Source organism: Pteronotus mesoamericanus, unplaced genomic scaffold (assembly GCF_021234165.1).
Source record: "Pteronotus mesoamericanus isolate MK-2021 breed Mesoamerican mustached bat unplaced genomic scaffold, CSHL_Meso_final contig_74, whole genome shotgun sequence".
In the NCBI taxonomy this organism is placed as follows: domain Eukaryota; kingdom Metazoa; phylum Chordata; class Mammalia; order Chiroptera; family Mormoopidae; genus Pteronotus; species Pteronotus mesoamericanus.
The window spans coordinates 6,948,848-6,968,758 of record NW_026555247.1 but is presented as its reverse complement, the minus strand read 5'-3'; the positions used below and the strand labels follow the sequence as shown (position 1 = coordinate 6,968,758).

Below are 19,911 nucleotides of genomic sequence, written 5' to 3'. Positions count from 1 at the left end.
TATTTATTTCACTTTATATATGAGGAAATGGCAGCAGAGAGCAGTTAAGTCTGCTGCTTAGGGTCACAGAGTGAGTAAGCACTCATGGAGGTACAAACCGATCCAAGGCCCGCACTCCCAGATACCACACAGAGCAGCCTCCCCAACCAGGGCATCGGTGGGTCGACATAACATCATCATGAAGATATTTGCCATGGCTAATGTCTGCTGGCAACCAGAAAATTGCTAAATTGTTTCTACATTGGGGTTTTTTTTTAATTCAACTGTCTTAACTGCAGATTTTTTCAGTACAATAAATTGTGCTTTTTAGGGTAGATTTTTAAAAAATAGTTTTAAGGTAAAGAGACTAAGTCCAGCAGGTACTGGTATGTTCAGTACACATCATTTCGATGTTGAAATTTCCAGCTAACTACAGAAATTCTCAGTTAAACAACTGAATAATAGGTAAATCCTGGTGATTACAGTAAAATCTCTGCTGAATTAATGTTGGAGGTGAGCTACTAAAAGAGTGAGAATAATTCATAGTTGAAATTGGGTTTATAAAGTTTTTCAAATCATGAAGGATTTACCTGAATTATCTCAGGTGCAAATTGACAGTGAAAATATTCTCAGGAAAGGTCTAATTTAACACAACATATAGGCTAAGAAGGTGGAGAGCCCTTCTATCACCAAACTATCCCCAACCAAAATGATGATAACACATTCTTCTAAAGAAATCTCAGTATCATTCAACATCCAGTCTGTGGATGCATTTCCCTTTTCTATTGCTTTCAAGCAGTATTTTGCATATAAACTATATTCCATGCATAGCTGTAGCCAGAAAGATTAGTATTAGCACTATAATTAGTTCTAGTGTTAGTTTTGACAACACCAAACAAAATCACATAACAGCAGCCATCTTCTCTTTCTTGTTCCTATTACCATCTGTATACAAGCTTGTTGCTATCTCTCCCACTATTAATCAATCAATCAATCTTCTCTTTACCTGACTTTCTAACAACTCTTTCCCCATTCCTTTTCTTCCCGTTGCAGTAAAACTCTTCAAATTAGATATCTGTACTACAAGTTTCAATTCCTCTCACATTCTCTCTTAATCTCCCTACAGTCAGGTTTTCAGTCCCATCTCATCAAAGTCACCAGTGGCCTCCACACATTGAAAAACCCAATGATGAATTATCAATCATTATCAGTTCTATGCTACTTGACACAATATTTGACACAGTTATTCTCTTCCTCCTTTTTTTCCTTGAAATACTCTCCTTCCATGAATTTTTTATACTTATATTGAGATATAATTTACATAACATACAATTCACCCATCTAAAATGTACAACCTGAAGGTTTTTTAGTAGGTTCACAGAGTTGCCCTATCAATTAAAATTGGTTTCATCTCTCTCTTCCAAAACACACTATACATGACAGTTGTCACTCCCCATTTCCCTCCAAAACTCCCAGCCCTAGGCAACCACTAATCTGTTCTATCTCAATAGATTTGTCTTTCTGGACATTACACATACATGGAATCATATGATGCATAGTCTTTTGTGACTGGCTTCTTTCACATACAATAATATTTTCAAGGTTCATCCATGTTGTAGGATTCAGTAGAAATTCATCCCTTTATATTGTTGACTAATATTCCATTGTATGAATATATCATATTTGGTTTATTTACTCATCAGTTGATCAACATTTGAGTTGTTATGACTAATGCAACATCATAAAAATGCTTCAATGAGTCAGTACAAATACTTCTGAAGTAAATGAAAATATACAAAAATCTCAGCCAAGAAATACAAAATATTTTAAAAGAACCAAATGGAAATTATAGAATTGAAAAACAAAATATCTAAAATTAAAAACTCACTGGAGGAACTAGTTTTGATACCTAGATTGTGTTCAAAATAGAACAATTACCTAATCTGAAACGTACAGGAAAATAAACTGAAGAAAAAATAAATTAACAGAGTCCCAGGGACCTGTGGAACAATAATAAAAGATCTAACATTTATATCTTCAGAACCCCAAAAGGAGAGAAGAGAGAGAGGCCGAAAGGATATTCGAAGAAATAATGACTGAAATCCCACCATTTATGACAGCTTGGATAAGCCTAGGGGACATTAAGCAAAGAGAAATAAGCCAAACAAAGAAAGACAAATAATGTATAATCTCATTTATATGTATGTGGAATCTAAGAAAAACAAACAAAAAAGGTTGACTCACGTAAACAGACACGGTAGAATGTAGAATGGTGCTTACCAGGGGCTAGAGAATAGGGGAAATGGAGAGATGATAATCAGAGGACACAATCCTTCAGTAATAAAATGAATAAGTTTTGAAGATCTAATGTACAGCATGGTGACTAGAGTTAATAATACTGTATCGTATACTTGAATTTACTAAGAGTAGAGCTTAGTGTTCTCACCACACAGTCGCAAAAAGGTAAATGTGTGAAATATGTGAGGTGATAAATGTGTTAATTAACCTCATTGCGGTAATCATTTTACAAAGCATATATCAAACCACCACGCCACACACTTTAAATATATACAATTTTATTTGTCAATTATGCCTCAATACAGGTGGGGATGGGAAGGACGAAGGGAGGGAGGAAGAAAGGAAACTGCCCGAAGTTGATAAAGGCATAAACCTACAGATTTCAGAAGCTGGAAAATCCTATTAGGATGAATCCTAAAGAAATTTGCAAGAAATATCTCTGCAGCCCAGACAGCATTCCAGACTCACATCTCCAAGTGCTTAGTCCACATCTCCACTTGGACGTCCACATAGTATTTCAATTTTAGCATGCCCAAAAAAACTCCCATAGTCTCCAACATCTCTGTGAATAGTAGTTCCACTTGCTGAGAACAAAAGCCTTGGGAATCATCCTGGAATCCTCTATTCTCTCACATACCACATTCAGTCCATTAGGAAATTGTGGCAGCTCTATCTTCAAAGTATACCTGGAATCCCGACACCCACTTCTACTGCCACCAGTGGATTATTGTGACAGTCTCCTAATGAGCTTCTATGTTTGCTCTTCTGTAATCCTCAAGAGAATAGCCAGAAAAAAATCCTTTTAAATAGAAATCAGGTCATATCATCCTCTGCTTGGAACTCTGTAATGACTCTCATTTCACTTAAAAGCTGAAGTCCTTACATGGTCTACGGGGCCGGAGTGATCTGTCACCTCTCTGGACTCTTCCACCGCCACCTTCCATCCCTCACTTTGCTCCAGCCACTCTGGCCTCCATGCTGCTCCTTGTACTTTCCACATAGCTCCCACCATAGAGACTTTTCAGGGCTGTTCCTTCTGTCTTGGTGACAGATTACAGGGTCTGGCACAAATAACACCCCTTTTTTATTACAAAATCTTTTATTACAAAGTCATAAGCATGCGATTCTGTAACAACAATATCACACTCAAGCACACCATGTGACATTTTAGGTGAAATGTTCAAATTGCTGTCTTTGATAATAATAAATAATAAATAAATAATAAAACTACACTCACATGGGCGTTACTTCTGCCAGACCCAGTATAAGACTGGCTCCTTTACCTGCTTCCAGTCCTTCCTCAGTAAGCCATCTCCTGACCACCCTATTTAAAACTGCAAACAATCCTTGCCTCTGGCACTCATGATCTTTTTACCATGGCCTATCTTTTCAGTGTTCTATAGCTCTTATCAGCTTCTAACATAGCATATTTACTTATTTATTATGCATACTTTATTGGCTGTCTTCCAAACTGGAATATAAGTGCCATGAAGGGAGGAATCTTCGTCTCTTTTGTTGCCTCATGTGCCCCAAATGCCTGGCATATAGAAGGCACTCAATAAATATCTATTAAAGGAACAGGATGAAACAGATGGGAGGCACTCCCTGCCTGGCCTGAAAGGGGAAATAAAAAGGTGCATTGGTTTTCTATTGTTGCTTAACAAATTACCACAAACCTGCAGGCTTAAAACAACACCCATTTATTGTCTTGCACTTCTGTAGGTCAGGAGTCTGGGCATGGCATGACCAGGTTCTCTGCTCAGGGTCAAGGCTACCATCAAGCTGTCAGATAGATGGCTGGAAAGACCCGTTTCCAAGTTCCCAGATGTTGTTGGCAAAATCCAGCTCCTTGTGGTTGTAGGGATGAGATCCCTACTGTTTTACTGGCTCTTGGCTGGAGCCATTCTCAGCTTCTAGAATCCAGCTTCTAGGCCCTTGCCAACTCCACAGGCAGTTTACAACATGGCACTTTTCCCCTTCAGCAGCAGCAGGAAAATTTCCCATGTTTTGAATCTCTTCCCTTTAGGTAGGGTTAAGAGCTTTCCTAATTAGAAGTCCCCCAGGATAAACTCCCTTTTGATAAACTGACTTGGTACCTGAAACACATCTGCAAAATCCCTTCATCTCTGTCATTAATGCCAACTAATCACGAGCATGACATCCACCATATTTACAGTGCAGCCCACACTCAAAAGAGAGGATTATACTGGGCATGCACCCTATGGGTAGGCGTCCTGGGGCCATCTTAGCCTTCCCCAGGAGTACAGGCCTGACGTCATGTTGCGTCGTGAACCAGCTGAGCAAATGGGACCGAAAACCATGGCAGTAAGTGTTCAGAGTCAGAATCTCCAGGAAAGAGAATGCTATAAAAATATCTTTGCCATATCTATGTTCATAGCAGCATTAATCACAACAGCCTAAAGGTAAAAACAACATAAGTGCCTACTGACAGGTAAATGGATAAGCAAAATGTGGTATATACATACAATGAAATATTATCCAGCCTTATTAAAAAAAATTCTGATCAATTCCACTCCTGGGATTATACCCTAAGAATCCCAAAACACGCATTCAGAAGAACCTATGCACCCCAATGTTCATAGCAGCACAAGTTACAATAGCCAAGTGCTGGAAGCGGCCTTAGTGCCCATCAATTAATGAGTGGATCAAAAAACTATGGCAGCTTTATACAATGGAATACTACGCAGCTGAAAGAATGAGCTACTACCATTCGCGACAGCATGGATGGAACTGGAGAGCATTATGCTAAGTGAAATAAGCCAGGGGGCGAAAGACAAATACCATATCATCTCACCTATAAGTGGAACCTAATCAACAAAACAAACAAGCAAGGAAAATATCACCAGCAACATTGAAAGAAAAAAAACAAACCAACAGTAACAAGAGGGAAGGAGCAAGGGGGCAACGGAGAAAAGAAGGGGAAGGGTCAAATCAAAGAACATGTATAAAAGACCCATGGACAAAGCCAAAGTGGGAAAGGATTGAGGGTGGGAGGTGGGGGTGGGTGGGGCAGGGGAAAGCAGTGGTGGGAAAAAGGAGATAGATGTATTTTAACAATTTTAAAAAAGTGAAAAAAAGGATATTCTGATACATGCTACAACATAGATGAACCATGAAGACATTATATGCTAAGTGAAAAAAAAAGCTTGTCATGAAAGGACAAACACTGTATGATTCTGTTTATGTGAGGTACCTAAAGGAGTCAAATTCATAGAGATAGAAAGTAGAATGGTGATTTCCAGAGGCTGGGCAGAAGAGGGAAATGGGGAGTTAGTATTTAATGGCTAGAGCATCAGTTTTGCAAGATGACTAGAATTCTGGAGATCAGCTGTACAACAATGTGAATGTACTCTACACTACTGAACCACTTAAAAATGGTTAAGATGGCAAATTTTTCGTTGTATATACTTTACCATAATTAGTAATAATAAAAATATCTTTGCCAATGAAACTATTTACAACTATTTTTTAACTCATTTAATAGACAGGCATAAATGTCTGTCTGCATTGTTCACAGGCACCACGTGGGGTGTTGGATGCAAATATTAACGTAACAGGCTTTGCAATGATTAGTGCATTAAAACTGAAGTTTGTGTTTTAAAATAATTGTTATTATATCAAAATCACCACAGAAACAATGGTCCAAATGAATTTTCCTCATTCCAGTTGGAAGTATGACGTACCTGCCCTAGATCCAAGGTGACATTGACTTGGTTGTATCGTGTGCCTGAGGAGAGAGGAGGGCTCTGCCACCAGCGTTCAGATCCATCGATTGCGTTGGTGGCTGGATGTGCTTTCCTGGGGTCCTCAGAATTGCAATAGTCACAGAACTGCCCCTGATTAAAAAAAAACAAAGGCTCTTTTTTTATGTTCAGGTAATTTTGTCTTATCAATTTTGTACAAAAGATATCCAAAACAAACACCGTTCTGTGTAACTTAGAGAAATCAACTGTTGAAGTTAATTAAAATGTACTCTGAAGTCAGTAGTAACGCTTCTCTTTTTCGTTTGATCTTAAACCATATCAACTGTTTATACCTTTTTGTTGTGTTTCTTAGATACCGATTCTATTTAGCTTCGATCTTTTACAGATTTGTGTTTCTTGCCCTGTATGACACTGTAAGAAGATACTGTTGCACTTGGGATGCAAAGGTCTTTTCCTTCAGCAAATTCTTTTTATTGTTTATATGCTACTTTGCGCAGGTTCTGTGTCAGGCACTGGGATACAGTCCCAGTGGAGGTGTTAAGGACAGTAGCCCCCCCCTTACCTGTGGGGGATACATTCCAAGACCTCCAGTGGATACCTGGAACCACACATAGTACTGAACTCTACTGTTTTCTCCTATACATAGCTATGATACCTATGATATCACAGCTATGATAAAGTTTAACTTATAAATTAGGCACAGTAAGAGACTAACAATATTAACTAATAATAAAATAGAGAAATTGTAACAATATATTGTAAGAAAATTACGTGGATGTGGTCATTTTGTAGTAGGCAGTGAGATATAGGCATGAGCAGAGCAGGAACAACGGGCCAGGCGCAGAGGGTCACCAGGACAGAGAGCCCAGGTGCCTAGCAATGGGCAAAACTACGAGCCCTTGCACGACCTCTCCCTTAAGCATTAACCCCTGGAAGATGACATCTAGGTTTCAGCTGTTTCAGCTCCCAACCCAGACAAGCAGCAAAATCAGATGGAGTAACACATGGCTGACATTAGGACCAACTTGACTAGTGACACCCTGGTGCTGACCAATCAGTGGAGACCACGAAGGGGCACACACCTGGGGAGCTGGTGAATATTCTATTGGGATTCTCCCCTAAGGCCCGCAGATAAAAGCCCTTGGTATAGGGACCCTGCCTAGTTTTCTGTGGAGCATACCTGGACACCTTTCCCCACACCCTTTCCCCAGTCCTCTTGCCCACTTGCATGTTCTCTCTCTCTCCCCTCCTCCCCCTTCTTCTCTCTTCCCCTCCTTCCCCTCCCCTTTCCCCTTCCCCTCTCTCCCCTTCCCCTCTCACTCCTAAATTCCAAGGGCACTTCTTGGCTGTAACTTGTTTCTTCAGTCTATTTTTTAATCAGCTCACTTCTTCTACCTCTGTGACTTTCTAAATAAACTTCCTCTTTTAATTTGAGTCTTAGCTCTGAATTCCTCTCTTAGCCAGAACTCAAGAACTGAGGTTGCTGAACTGAGGCTAACACATGGTATTGTTTTTTCCGCCACTAACTACTAGTTTCAGAGGATTCCTTGTTAAGTCTTTGTAACAGGCTCAATGCTTTCTGATACAATATGAAGCCGTCAATCAGAGCACGCTTTCTGTTCATGTCTTCCACAAATGTAATACCTCCTCCAGCTTAACTAAGGGTTTATCACTCACTGTGGCTATAGCTTTCGCAGTTTGAAGTGTGACCAGAAAACTGGCACAAATTTCTTTTCCCTTCACAAATAGAAGATTGGTTCTTACCATAGATCTCAGCAAACCTCACCATAAAATTACTTTCCTTATGTCAAGAATTTTCACCTCACTTACAGGAAGAACTTTACAACTTCTCCTTGGCATCTGAATTGCCAGCATCACTACTCTTGCACTTTGGGGAATAAAAATCTTGAGGACTATTAAGTACAATAAAGGTTTCGTGAAAACACGCACTGTCGTACCCGATGCCGACACAGTCGATCTGATAACCAAGATGGCAGTTACTAACTAACGGGCAGGAAATGTCTACAACGTAGAGACACCGAGCAAAGGGATGATTCACATGCTGGTCAAGATGGCACAAGATTTCATCCTGCAACTCAGAATGGCATGCAACTTAAAACTTAGGAATCCTTTATTTCTGGAATTTTCCATTTAATATCTTCAGACTACAGTTGACTGCAGATAACCAAAACCACGGAAAGCAAAACTGTGGATAGGAGGAGCTACTGTACACAAGTAACAATAAGGGAAGTAGGGTGCCGTGAGCGTATAGGCTGTGGGGCAAAGACAATATATATTCCATGGATGCAGGAAAAGCAGGGTGGAAGAGGTGGACTGTAAGCTTCCTGTGAGAGTAGACAGGATTTTAAGTGGCAGTGAGCAGCAAATGGGGACGGTGTTCCCATGGAGGGAGAGAGGCCAGCTGATCCAGTTTAACAATAGCATATGTAATAAAAGGCAGATGGGGAGATGTGCTGGGCTCTGGATACCAGACTGAGAAGTTGGTAGTTAATTCAGTTCATAAATGGGAATCCATTGCTACCTGGGGTGATTATCTGTTTGGTATTATCATGGCTAACTTCTTACTGAATTATTCTTTCTTGGCAGAATCTCCTGATTTTGTTTTGTTTGTTGACTTGTTGGTGGCAATGCAGAATTTTATAGCCATTACAATCTAAAAAGCTGAACATAGGCCTTTCTAATATATTGAATATATTTTAACTGGGTCAAAGGATCAGTAACAGTAGACTTCACATACTGAACTACTCTGCTCTCAAATTTAATTACCTTAGAGCATAACCACTACATAGGAGGGAAGAAAAGAAGCAAGCTTATATCTACAGCCTTCTCTGAGGGCATTATAGTTATCCAGGTTAGTGTCAACATTGGCATTTGGAAAGTTCACAAACAAAAAATATATAGTTAAAGAGGTATACCTAGTAGTGAACTTTTCCTGAGTAATAAAAATGAACCAAACCATCTGTTTACATCGCTACGCTTGCCATGAGAAAAAGCCTTGACATCAAAGACTATCAGAAATAATTTATAGCCTTGGCTGGTGTGGCTCAGTGGATTGAGTGCCAGCCAGCCTGTGAACCAAAGTGTTGCAGGTTCAATTCCCAGTTAGGGCACAACTCTTGGTTGCGGGCCAGGCCCCCAGAAAGCAACCACACATTGAGGTTTGTCTCCATCTCTTTCTCTCTCCCTTCCCCTTTCTCCAAAAGTAAATAAATAAAATGTTTTTAAAACTAACTTATAAAACCAATAATTTCAGAGTTAGTAGTTTTTCTAGATTAACTGTGTATATTAGCTAAGGTTAAGTGATACTTCATTTTGCCACATAAAATTAGTTCTAACAAAGATTCTGCAAGAGTAAGTTAAACAATAACAAGCTAAAGTGTAACATATACTTTTTTCTTGAAAAATAAAAAAAGAAAATGTGTTCTAAAAATAATTATACACTTAAAAACTAATTTAATATTAGAAAGTCTAGCTTCTTAAAATTACTCTTAAATGGTCAGGGTGAGAGTTTTTATTCAAAATTTCCTTAAAATATTCCTTCTTTTCTTTCATTTATTTTCTTCTTGAAGTTTTAATGGTGTTTACCCTATACCTGAAATGTCACATTTACTGTAAATCAACTTATGTGAAGACTAAAAAAAAAAATTAGTTGTACCCTGAAGGAAAGCACAGCATGGATTTTGAAGTGAAAAAAATCTGAAGAATAACTTTTAAAAATGTTAAAAATTCTATTCATCCTTCCAAATAGTTTTTCCTGAGATCTCCATGGAGATTTAAATAGATGTGGAAATGCTGCATTGATGGGTAGATTTGGGGTTGAAGAACGTCCTCAGTGAGGCCAACAGTATGACCAGTCTTTGAAGCAGGGGTCTTGGCACTAAGAAGCAGGACTTTAAGAGAAAATAGCCTAATATTGCTTTTTAAAAAATGCAATAACTGATAACAGTTGTCAAAATAAAATTTTTGGAGCAGAGGAGAAAAGAATTCATGGGCCTTGTCGGAGGGCAGGTCATTGAGTAGTCCTTTCCTTCCTGTGCGTATCACTGAGAGAGGCTACATTCATTTTTCTATATCCACATCTCCCAGGGAACACGGATACTAACTCTGCTGCTCTGTGTGGATACACAAAGGAAAGGTCTTATGTCTCTGTAAGTTTCAGCCACTTCTGATTCAACTTTCTATTTTCAACAAGAATTGAAAGTGGAAACTGGGCAAAAAGATAACAATAAGGAGGATTTTTTAAAAGCTGAACAGAAGACAGAGGCATGCCATTTGGAGTAGAGAAAATAAAGCTGGTATTATTTGTAGATGATAAAATTATTTACATTAAAACCCCAAATGAATATACTTGTAAAAAATTGTAAAACTACTACGAGAGTTTAGCAAGGTGGCTGAATATAAGATTAATTTACAGAAGCCATTGCATTTCCATTCAACAGCAGCAAACAACTAGAAAATGAAGTAAAGGAAAAACATCATTTACAGTAGTACCAGAGAACATCAAGTATCTCAAAAGAATTTTAACAAATAAAACTTTAAAATTTATTAGGGAAAATCTAAATAAATGGAAAAACATTTTCTTGAACAGAAAGATAATATTGAAAACTTGTTGATTCTTCCTCAAATTGATCTATAAAGTCAAAACAATTCCAATAAAAATCACAATAAGGATTCCCTTGAAACACAATAAGATAATTCTAAAATTTATTGAAACTGTAAAGGATCAAGAAAATCCCAGATATTGTTGAAGGTGACCAGTGAAGATGACCCTTCAAGGTGTTAGGGCTTATTACGTAGCTATTAAAATTAAGACAGAGCAAGATGAGACAAGCAAGCCTACAGGACAGAGGAGAGAGGCCAAAAACAGCCCCATGCAGTTTGGAAACCTTAATAGATAACAAAGATGGTCTGTAAGGTCAGTAGGAAAAGGAGAGCAAATCTATATGCAATGAAAAGAATAAAATCAGATTCCTATTCAAACCACAAATATCAACTTCAAATAAATAAAGAGTTTAAATATCAGAAATCAAACTTTAAATCTCTTAGTAAAAAATAAAGGTGAACTTGGAGTAAGGAAACCTTTCTTACACAAGGTTCAGAAAACATTATATTTAAAAGATAATATTAAATTAAGAATTTGACTATATTAAAATTAAGAATATTGGTTCATCAAAGACACCTTAAAAAGTAGAAAGAAAAATTACAAACTGAAAGATATTCACTATACACATGTGGCAGGTAGTCTCCAATGATGAGTGCCATCCATCTGTTTCCTCTCTCTATGTGCCTGCCATTTCACCCACCAAGAAGTGGGGGTTATTTACCTTGGAAACAATTCTCTCCCCATGAACCCAAACTGACTTTATTATTTGCTTTGTTGTAGTACAACTATCACTCTGGGATTTTCAAGTACAAGCCTCAAGACAATTGACAAAAGATTTTCTTCCCCTGGGAAGCCTGCCATTAGGTAACAAGTCCAACTATTCCCAAACTACCAATCTGTGAAAAAGCCCAAGGTAACCAAGTGGAGAGGACACATTGAAGAGCAATGAGACATGTGACAGGTTAGTGAAGCCTTCTTTGACTATCTAGTCTATCCTAGCCAGCAGCTAAATGCAACTGAGGTACCCCACCTGACAGCACATGAAACAGAAGACCCACCCAGCTGAACCCAGTCAACTCACAGAACTGTGAGAAAAACATAATAATTTATCTTTGTTTTAAGCCACTAAATTTTGGGGTGATTTGTTACACAAGAATCAATAACTAAACAAAGAACATAAAATCAATAAAGAAGTCTCACCAGAAATATACATTAAACTCCTACAAATCAATAAGGGAAGTAAAAACAGTTCAACAGAAAAAGTAGGAATAGGCATTGTATGGAAGAGGAAATACAAGTCAATAAACATTTGAAGAAATGTTCATAATCACCATCATTACTGATTAAGGCAGACCACAGTGCTATATATTCAATAGGATCAAATTGGAAGTTTGTGGATAACAAGTATTGGAAAGGATGTAGGTGCATGAATTAGTAAAGAGACTTTGGAAACTGTTTTGACATTACCTTTAAAAGTCAAAAATGTACATTTCTTATAACCCAGAAATTCTACTCTCGAGCTCATAACCCAAGAAGAAACTCTTGCACAAATTTGATGCCATTCATAGCAGCACTGTTCACAAATGCAAAATTCTGGGAATAACTTAATTTTCCAGCCACCAGAGTGTGAATAAACCAACAGCGGTGCATTCACATGATGAATGAATATACGAACAATAATATATAAATGAATATATACAACAACATGAAAATATATGGATGAATCTTACCAATATAACATTAGTTGTTTTGTTTTTTTTTTTAAAAAAGCATGATTTACTTTTTTTTATAAAGTTAAGAGCACTTACTTTTTGGAAATATATATAGGTGTAATAAAAAAACTAAATAAAGAGTAAAGCAAAAGAAAAATTTATAAAGGATAAGGGACGATTCTTAACCCAGGTTATGGGAAATAGAGCAATGGGAGGTAGAGAAACCATACAGCTAGACATAAGTTATTATCAAGGCCCTATTTTTGGTTTCGGTAGCAAGTTCATGAATGCTGGTTATACTGTTTTAAACCCATTTATCCACATATGTATTAAAGCAGACCATGGAAGGACCTATGAGAAAAGTATGTCATAACTGAATGTTATGAACAATCTATAATCCAACTGCACCTGAGGTCCAATATTTTTTAAATAACCATAAATAAATAAAAGCAGGATAAAAACTGATAGAAGTCAGAGCTGATGGGACAGAGAAAGAACAAAGCTCTTGTGTTCAATTATTCACCCATCCATGAAACAAACCTGTACTGATCAATCGCACACCGTACCAGGGGGTATTCCAGACAGTGATGAGAAAACTGAAAGATAAATAGGACAAGGAACTCGTGCTCCGAATTGTGTTAAGACTAATATTAGTCTAGTCATATGGGAAATAACAAATGTAATAGAAGAGGCTAAAGGGACAGGGAACAGGACTATTCAAATAAACAACTGAAAAGATTTGCATTCCAAACATGGAGGGCCCCAGAGCATAAGCCAATGTTTGCTCAGAGGCTCACAGAGTGACCTACACTTCTTCAGAAGGATGAGAATAGTTTCTCCTAGTTGCTAACATTTTTGATGATTCTCCTTAACTAAAAGCCTCACATACATAATACTTTGCAGCTGAATTCACAATATAAACACTGTCTTGTTCTAAGACACTAGAAGTTGATCATAGCACTGCTCCTTAACATATCTTCTCTTTTATTGTTTGAACATTCATTCATTTATTCAACCTTTTCAAATTACCTATGATGTGCAGAGCACAGTATTGAATGCTGGGGTGAAAACAAACAAACACTAAAAGTGGGTCCTGCCCCTCCATGGGAGAGAAGAGAAGTAACTGGAACATACATATTAACCAAAAAGTGCTGGGATCAAGATAGCAGAGGAGTGTTGGAGCCCAGGGGTGGCACACAACACCTCACTTTGCTTAATCTTCCCAGCACTCTGAAGTTTACATCAAAGTACTCAAAACTTAAAGACAAAGTAGTAAAGGCTTAAAAAGGTCAAGTGCCTCCAACCACACAGCCAGTATGTGCAGAAACCAGGACCTGTGTGTGTGTCTGGTGATATCACGCACGGCCGCAAACACTTTCCATCCCGGCCTGGCTGCTCTGTGAGCTACATCAAAGAGCCCTGTCTCATATTTGGATGGAGTGTGAGGCCTCACTGGAACAGCAATGATGTCAGTTTCCAAACACCTGCGAATGACCAGATGTGTGGAAAGGGACCCTGCTCAGGAAAGAACCCTGTCTGACAGAAGCCGAGATATGTGCCCTTAATCACAGGCACAAAAAAGCTGGCGTGATGAGCATTTAATCACCCTCATCCATCAACAGCCCCATTTCATATCACCACATTTGTGCTGCCATGAACCCTACTCCTAGCCATCACTCACAAAGGTTCCTGAGGTTAAATGCCTTGAAGGCACTGTCTCAAATACCAGAACCCAATCCAGCTGGAGCCCTGATGTGGAGAACATTCTGGAGTGCTCACATTTCAATTTTGGAATTGCTCCTCTGCAAAGACCTTGTTCAGAGCATTCTCCCTCTGAGAGGCACAATAGCACTTCCTCGTGGTTATCAAGATCAAGACTAAGGTTGTAAATTTCCCAAAGACCCATATGTCTGCACATAGTGGGGTGAAGGGCAATTAGACAGCACAGGAATGTGCCTGGCTCTGTGGACCCGCGCAGGTTTCACCCCACAGCGGGTGAAGCATCACACCTCTACTGAGCTGGGTTCCTGAAAGTAGGAATTTAAAAGATCTATCAAACAAGCTCTATCAAGGTTGATTTCAAATATTTTTTTAAAGGCAGATAAGCAAATGTCTGCAAAATTTATACATGTCGCTCAAAAATTATATCCATTCAAACCAAATTCCAGAGATTTTTTTCTTTTAATTCATTTCAAAGAGATGCATTTTGGAGTAGAATGATAGAAGTTCAAATCCTGCCTCTACAAGTTATAGCTCCAAAATGTTAGTTGGATTCTTAGCCTCCCTTGAGCTCTGTTTTCTCTGTTAAAATGGGCTAACACATCCATTTTGGGCAGCTGAGTTGGTTGGAATGTCGTCCTCATACACCAAAAGGTCGTGGGTTTGACCCCAGGTCAGGGCAGGTACCTAAACTGAGGGTTCACTTCCTGGGCAGGGTATGTATGGGAGGCAACTGATCAATGTCTCTGTCTCTGTCTCTGTCTTTCTCTCCCTCTTTCTCTAAAAATCAATAAAAACATATCCTCAGGTGAAAATTTAAAAATAATAATAATAAATGGGCCACTGCTGCCAGTTGTATACAGTGGTTGGGAGACGTCATTCCGTCATTCGTAAGGTGATCAGACCACCATCAGAACTCCTGCGGTGTTTGTTTAAATGAGTGCATATTCAGACATTGCCCTGGACCTACAGAATCAGCATCTCTGATGGAAGCCAGGGATCAAAATCTGTAGAAAGCACGCCGGGTGATTCTGCCACCGACTGCAGTCTGGAGACACAGAGACCACGGTGACAGGCATGTGCTGAGCAGGCACGAGTGAAGGTTCTTGAAGCAGCAGCGATAACAAAAAGAAACATCCGTGTGCCAGACATGGTACCTTGCATTTGGCACACACTGACTGTTAATTTTCAATACAAATCTATAAGGTGAGTACAATCATGAGATCTTTTTACAGATAGAAAGAGACACCAAAAAGCAATGTATGTTCTCCTCCTGCCTGAGCACCCTCTTCCTGTGAGCCAGGCAGGTAAAGGAACATGCTTTTAAGCTTCTCCATCCACAGACAACTGAGAACTGACTTTTTTTTCTGTATTGGTATAGTGTTTCACTATATTCCCTTTCACTCTCCTAGAAATTATTTCACACATTCCCCATCCTCCTCAAACCTCCTCTGCCCCCTTTCCTTCTGCTGATAATTTACTGAATTTGCTCATTTTCTTATTCACACACCCATCTTGCCTCCCAGTGCTGTGGAGAAGCTGCCTGTGCTCCAAAGCCTCCCCGCCCCAACACCAACACCCACACTGATGCCTGTCCCTTCCACCTAAGGATTTTGCATCTGCAATCACAGCCCTTAAACACACTCTCCTGCATCTCAGTTTATCCTTCCTTTGGATTATTCCCATCAGGAAATAAGCAAACATGCTTAATATAAACAACCTCCCACTTTCCCCTCACTGGGTCCCCTCAACCCACACTCCCCCTCTTGCTGCTCGTTTACGCCAAGGAGGTTCCTGCCTCAGGGCCTTTGCACTTGTCGTGTCTCCCCCAGAAACAGGCTCCTCCCAGACTTCAGTCCCTTTTCCAAGAAGTATCCCTATGAACTCCATTTAAAGTAGCACTGCGCTCTACCATCTATTTCTATTCTCTTATCTTCTTTTTCTTCTGAGGAGGAATCACTTATGGTTTGTTTCTTCCTGTCATCTTTATTGGCTTGTAAGTGCCCTGAGTCAGGAACTTGTTCACTACCTAGAAAGGTATCTAGCACAGGGTAGGCACTTAATAAGTACTCATTTAGTTAATAAATTGAAATGGCATAACCTATTTTGTTACACATTTCAAGGAATATTCCAGAAAGTAATAAACAAGTGAATTAGTGACGGGGTAGAGGGATAGTGGGCTGTGTGTGTATTTTTACCTTTAATGTCAGAAACTGAACTCCTGATTTCAAAAAAACAAACAGGAAATTGCTGGCTGACACCTGTGTCACTGAACTCCTTAGAAAGCACATTGTAACTAAATCTAGATTTGCTTTTTCCCCTTAATTGAAAATCTACTAGTTCCATCCCTGAAGGGCCTCCCAGAACCACCTGCCTGTTCTGGCCCAGAAGCACCACTCATGCTTAACTCACCTCCCTGATCTTTAGATGGAGCCTCCCCAGTTTCAGGGACTCTCTGGTGCAACCTTCCTTGTTGATCTTTCCATCACAGACAAATCAGAGAGGAAAGAAAAAAAAAATGATGCTCACTCTTCTGGCCACAACGTGCTTCTTCAACGTGAGTTCATACCATTCCAAGGAGGTTTCCCGGTCAACCATGCATCCCTCTCCTAATCTACTACACCCATCACACCTGGCCCCTGTGATCAATGCCAAGTTATTTTGACTCTTTTACTGAAATAGGTTCCCCAACACCCTTTATTTAACATTACCATGTATTAAATGCTGTGTTACAAGTGCATATGGTTTACTTCATGTAATCCTCAGAATCCTTATGAACTAAAAGGTATTGTATCCCCATTTTGCAGATGATAAAACTAAGGCACAGAGAGGTTAACTCGCCCAAGGTCACATCCTTAGGAAGGGATGTTTTCAAAGGGAGCTCAATTGATTCCAAAGCCCCTGCTCATAATGTTGTATCATCTTGTTTCTTCTTGAAAGAACCCAAGAAGTTTTTTCTGGAAATTTTAAAAAATCCACATGTATTGGTTTCCATATATTCCTCTTCCTTCTACCTGTCCCTCTCTTCTCTTGTTCCTATGTATTTGTTGGCATTGTACTGGCAATAAGGAGTTGCTTGGTAGCTCTAGTTGCATGTAAGTGGTCTGACCTAAAGCTCAGGTTTATGAGGTTGGCCAGGCCACATTTAGACCTGCCCACTCCATGTCCCAAACCCAAAGCTCTAAAGCATTTCCTCTTTAGACCTTTATCCCAAAGCCTAGACTTATGAATCAGGTCCGCCCTGATAGCTTATTCATTCACCCATAAACTAATGACCTGCTGAGAGCCAGATACTCTCCTGACCTGACGGATTCCTCAAATCAAACTTTTCCTCTCATTTCTTTTTGTTATTTTAATCTCATTCAGAAATAATAATACTCTTTTACTGTTTTATTTTCCCATTGTTCCCATTCCCTCAACTCTTTTGTTCATCCTTTTGAATTTCACCTCTCACCCAAATTCTTTTGAGGACCAGAAAGGGTCTAAATACATACAAAAAATAAAATGAAGTATTTATAAATTCTGGAAAGGACACAGAGCTCTCATACAGGGATAACATTCAAAATAGGTAACAACTAATGTGGCACAGCTTTCTGAGTTCCTAGGACCCACCAAACATGTCCCACCTTGGACCTGTTGATCCTTCTGCTTGTGGAACACAACTGCCCACCCTCCTCATGGGGCTGAGTTCCTCTCAGCCCTCCGGTTGCTGCATATCAGCACCTCCTTAGACAAGCTTCTCCATCTACTCAACCCAGAGAAGCTTCCCTTCATTAGCTGCTATTATAAAATCCTGTTTATTCTCTCCAAGACACAATAACAATCTGTAATGATTGTACATGTTCACTAATTGGCTGCAGTCTCCCCATAGCATGTCAGCTCCATGTGGGTGGGGACCATTCCTGTCTTGTTTGGAACTATATTCCCAGATCACTATATCCCCTTCCTCTGTGCTTGGCACACAGATGTCAGTAAGACACATCAGTGTGTATACATGTGTGTCTCCAGGTAGCAGTTATTTCCTTAGTAGATAAGAGTCTGCATTAGAGATCATCCACAAAAGACATTCTACCAGCTCCTGTCAAGCTTCCAGGTGTTGAGCTGGTGAATAAGGGCAATGAGCCAATCTGAAAATGACATTCAAAACCTCACTCACTTATAGGGACAGTGCAGGCAAGAGAAAGGTGTCCGCTCCTCAGTTCTGTTTTTCCCCTTGGAATGACCAGGCAAGGGTCAGATGACAAGAGAATTATCTCAACTTCCCAGGAGTCCCAAACAAAAGGCTCCTGCCTTTCTATGGGCCCAGAAGGTGGGGGGTAAGGAGAAGAGAAGGAACAGGAGTAGAAAAGTACTGAGGCAGAGTGGGGAAAAGTGCCTCAGTCACAGCACCCCTAAAGGAGGTCTTGGTGGAGGCCCCCAGCAAGTGCCCACATCTGCGGCCTCTGAACAGACGTTCCTGAGCTGAGAATGCAGATAGGCACATGAGTAGGGCTTGTCCAGAGGAGACTAAATCCTTGACTGCAGCTCCCTCCAGAAAACTGCCATGCACTCACCCTGTTCACCATGCACAGGCTGATGTGGGGCGGCCGCGTCCCCCATGAGACTCCTCAGATCTTAGCATTTCTATTAGAAGGAATGATTTCAATAACTGTATTTTTATTTAAAAGTGTGTTAAGTTGAACTAAAGTATAATGAAATATAACAGAAAAAGAAAAACCAACCAGTTTATGGCAATTTTATGAAGAGATTTTCCCAATGAAGTTTCCCAGCATTTTCTGCTAATTTTTCTGGTTCGTTAAAAACATTCAAAATCTATGTCACTTTAAAGATACATTAAATGATCAGCTCTAGTGATGAAATAGGAAAGCTGCGTGGAAACAGATGAAACATGTAGGAAAATTGAAAACCTGCTATTTTTGTGTTCTCATCAAATCGCTATGCAAATTCCATAAAGGGAATCTTTGCCACCAATGTCTCTTCTGCATCCAAATCCTCAGCAATATTTAGTCTCCGCATAGCCAATCCTGAGACATACAGAATCAGACTTTTCATTTTACTATCTCACTCTGTCCTCTCCCGATGCAGCCCTGAGTCCTCACTAGTGAAGGGATCACCTTACCATTGGCTCCGCACAAAAAAGGGATCCAAGGTTCATGGGTACCCATCATCCCCAAACTGCCACCATCCTTACTTTATGCCCCCTTGATATGTTCTTCATTTGTAAGGATGACTCAACGTGATGATCACTAAATACTTGTTCAGCCAAGAGCTCTCCCCATTGTCTTTAGGGACTACATTTTGGGCTATCAGACTGCAAAGTCTCAAAAACAGAGACCCTACAACCACCCAGAGAACCTCATGCAGTGTTCCCATCCTCTCTCTGCCACATATAGGTAGTATTCCCTCACTGAGTGGTCAATAAATACTGACTGACTAAGAAATTGCATATCTGATTGAAAGCTCAAGTTACTGCTGTGGACTAAATATTTGTGTCTCCCTTCCACCACAAAAACAATTCATAGGTTAAGACCTAACCACCTAGATGATGGTGTTAGATTAAGGGCTCCACTTGCATGAATGAAATTTGTGCTCTTATGAAGGGGGTCCCAAAGAGATGCCTCATCTCTTCCATGATGTGAGGACATGCAAAAAGACTCCAGTCTAAAAGGTGGATCCTCAGACACTGAACCTGCCCTTACCTTGATTTGCCAACCTCCAGAACTGTGAGAATAAATTCCTGTTGTTTATAACCTTCCCAGTGTATAGTATTTTGTTATGGCAGTCTGAACAGAGTAAAATAGTTACTGTACAGTAGTAGTCTCCTAGGGCTACAAAAACAAAATACCACCAACTG

At 39.6% G+C, this 19,911-nt stretch overlaps 1 protein-coding gene across 1 annotated transcript in view; it reads right to left on the bottom strand.

The window, feature by feature from the left end:
• The window catches only part of LAMA3 (laminin subunit alpha 3), a 254,462-nt gene that overhangs the window by 221,717 nt on the left and 12,834 nt on the right, over positions 1 to 19,911 (bottom strand). Inside the window, exon 2 of the mRNA XM_054583453.1 lies at positions 5,982 to 6,134. Coding sequence (XP_054439428.1) covers positions 5,982 to 6,134 — 153 coding nt within the window. The remainder of the gene's footprint in view (positions 1 to 5,981; positions 6,135 to 19,911) is intronic.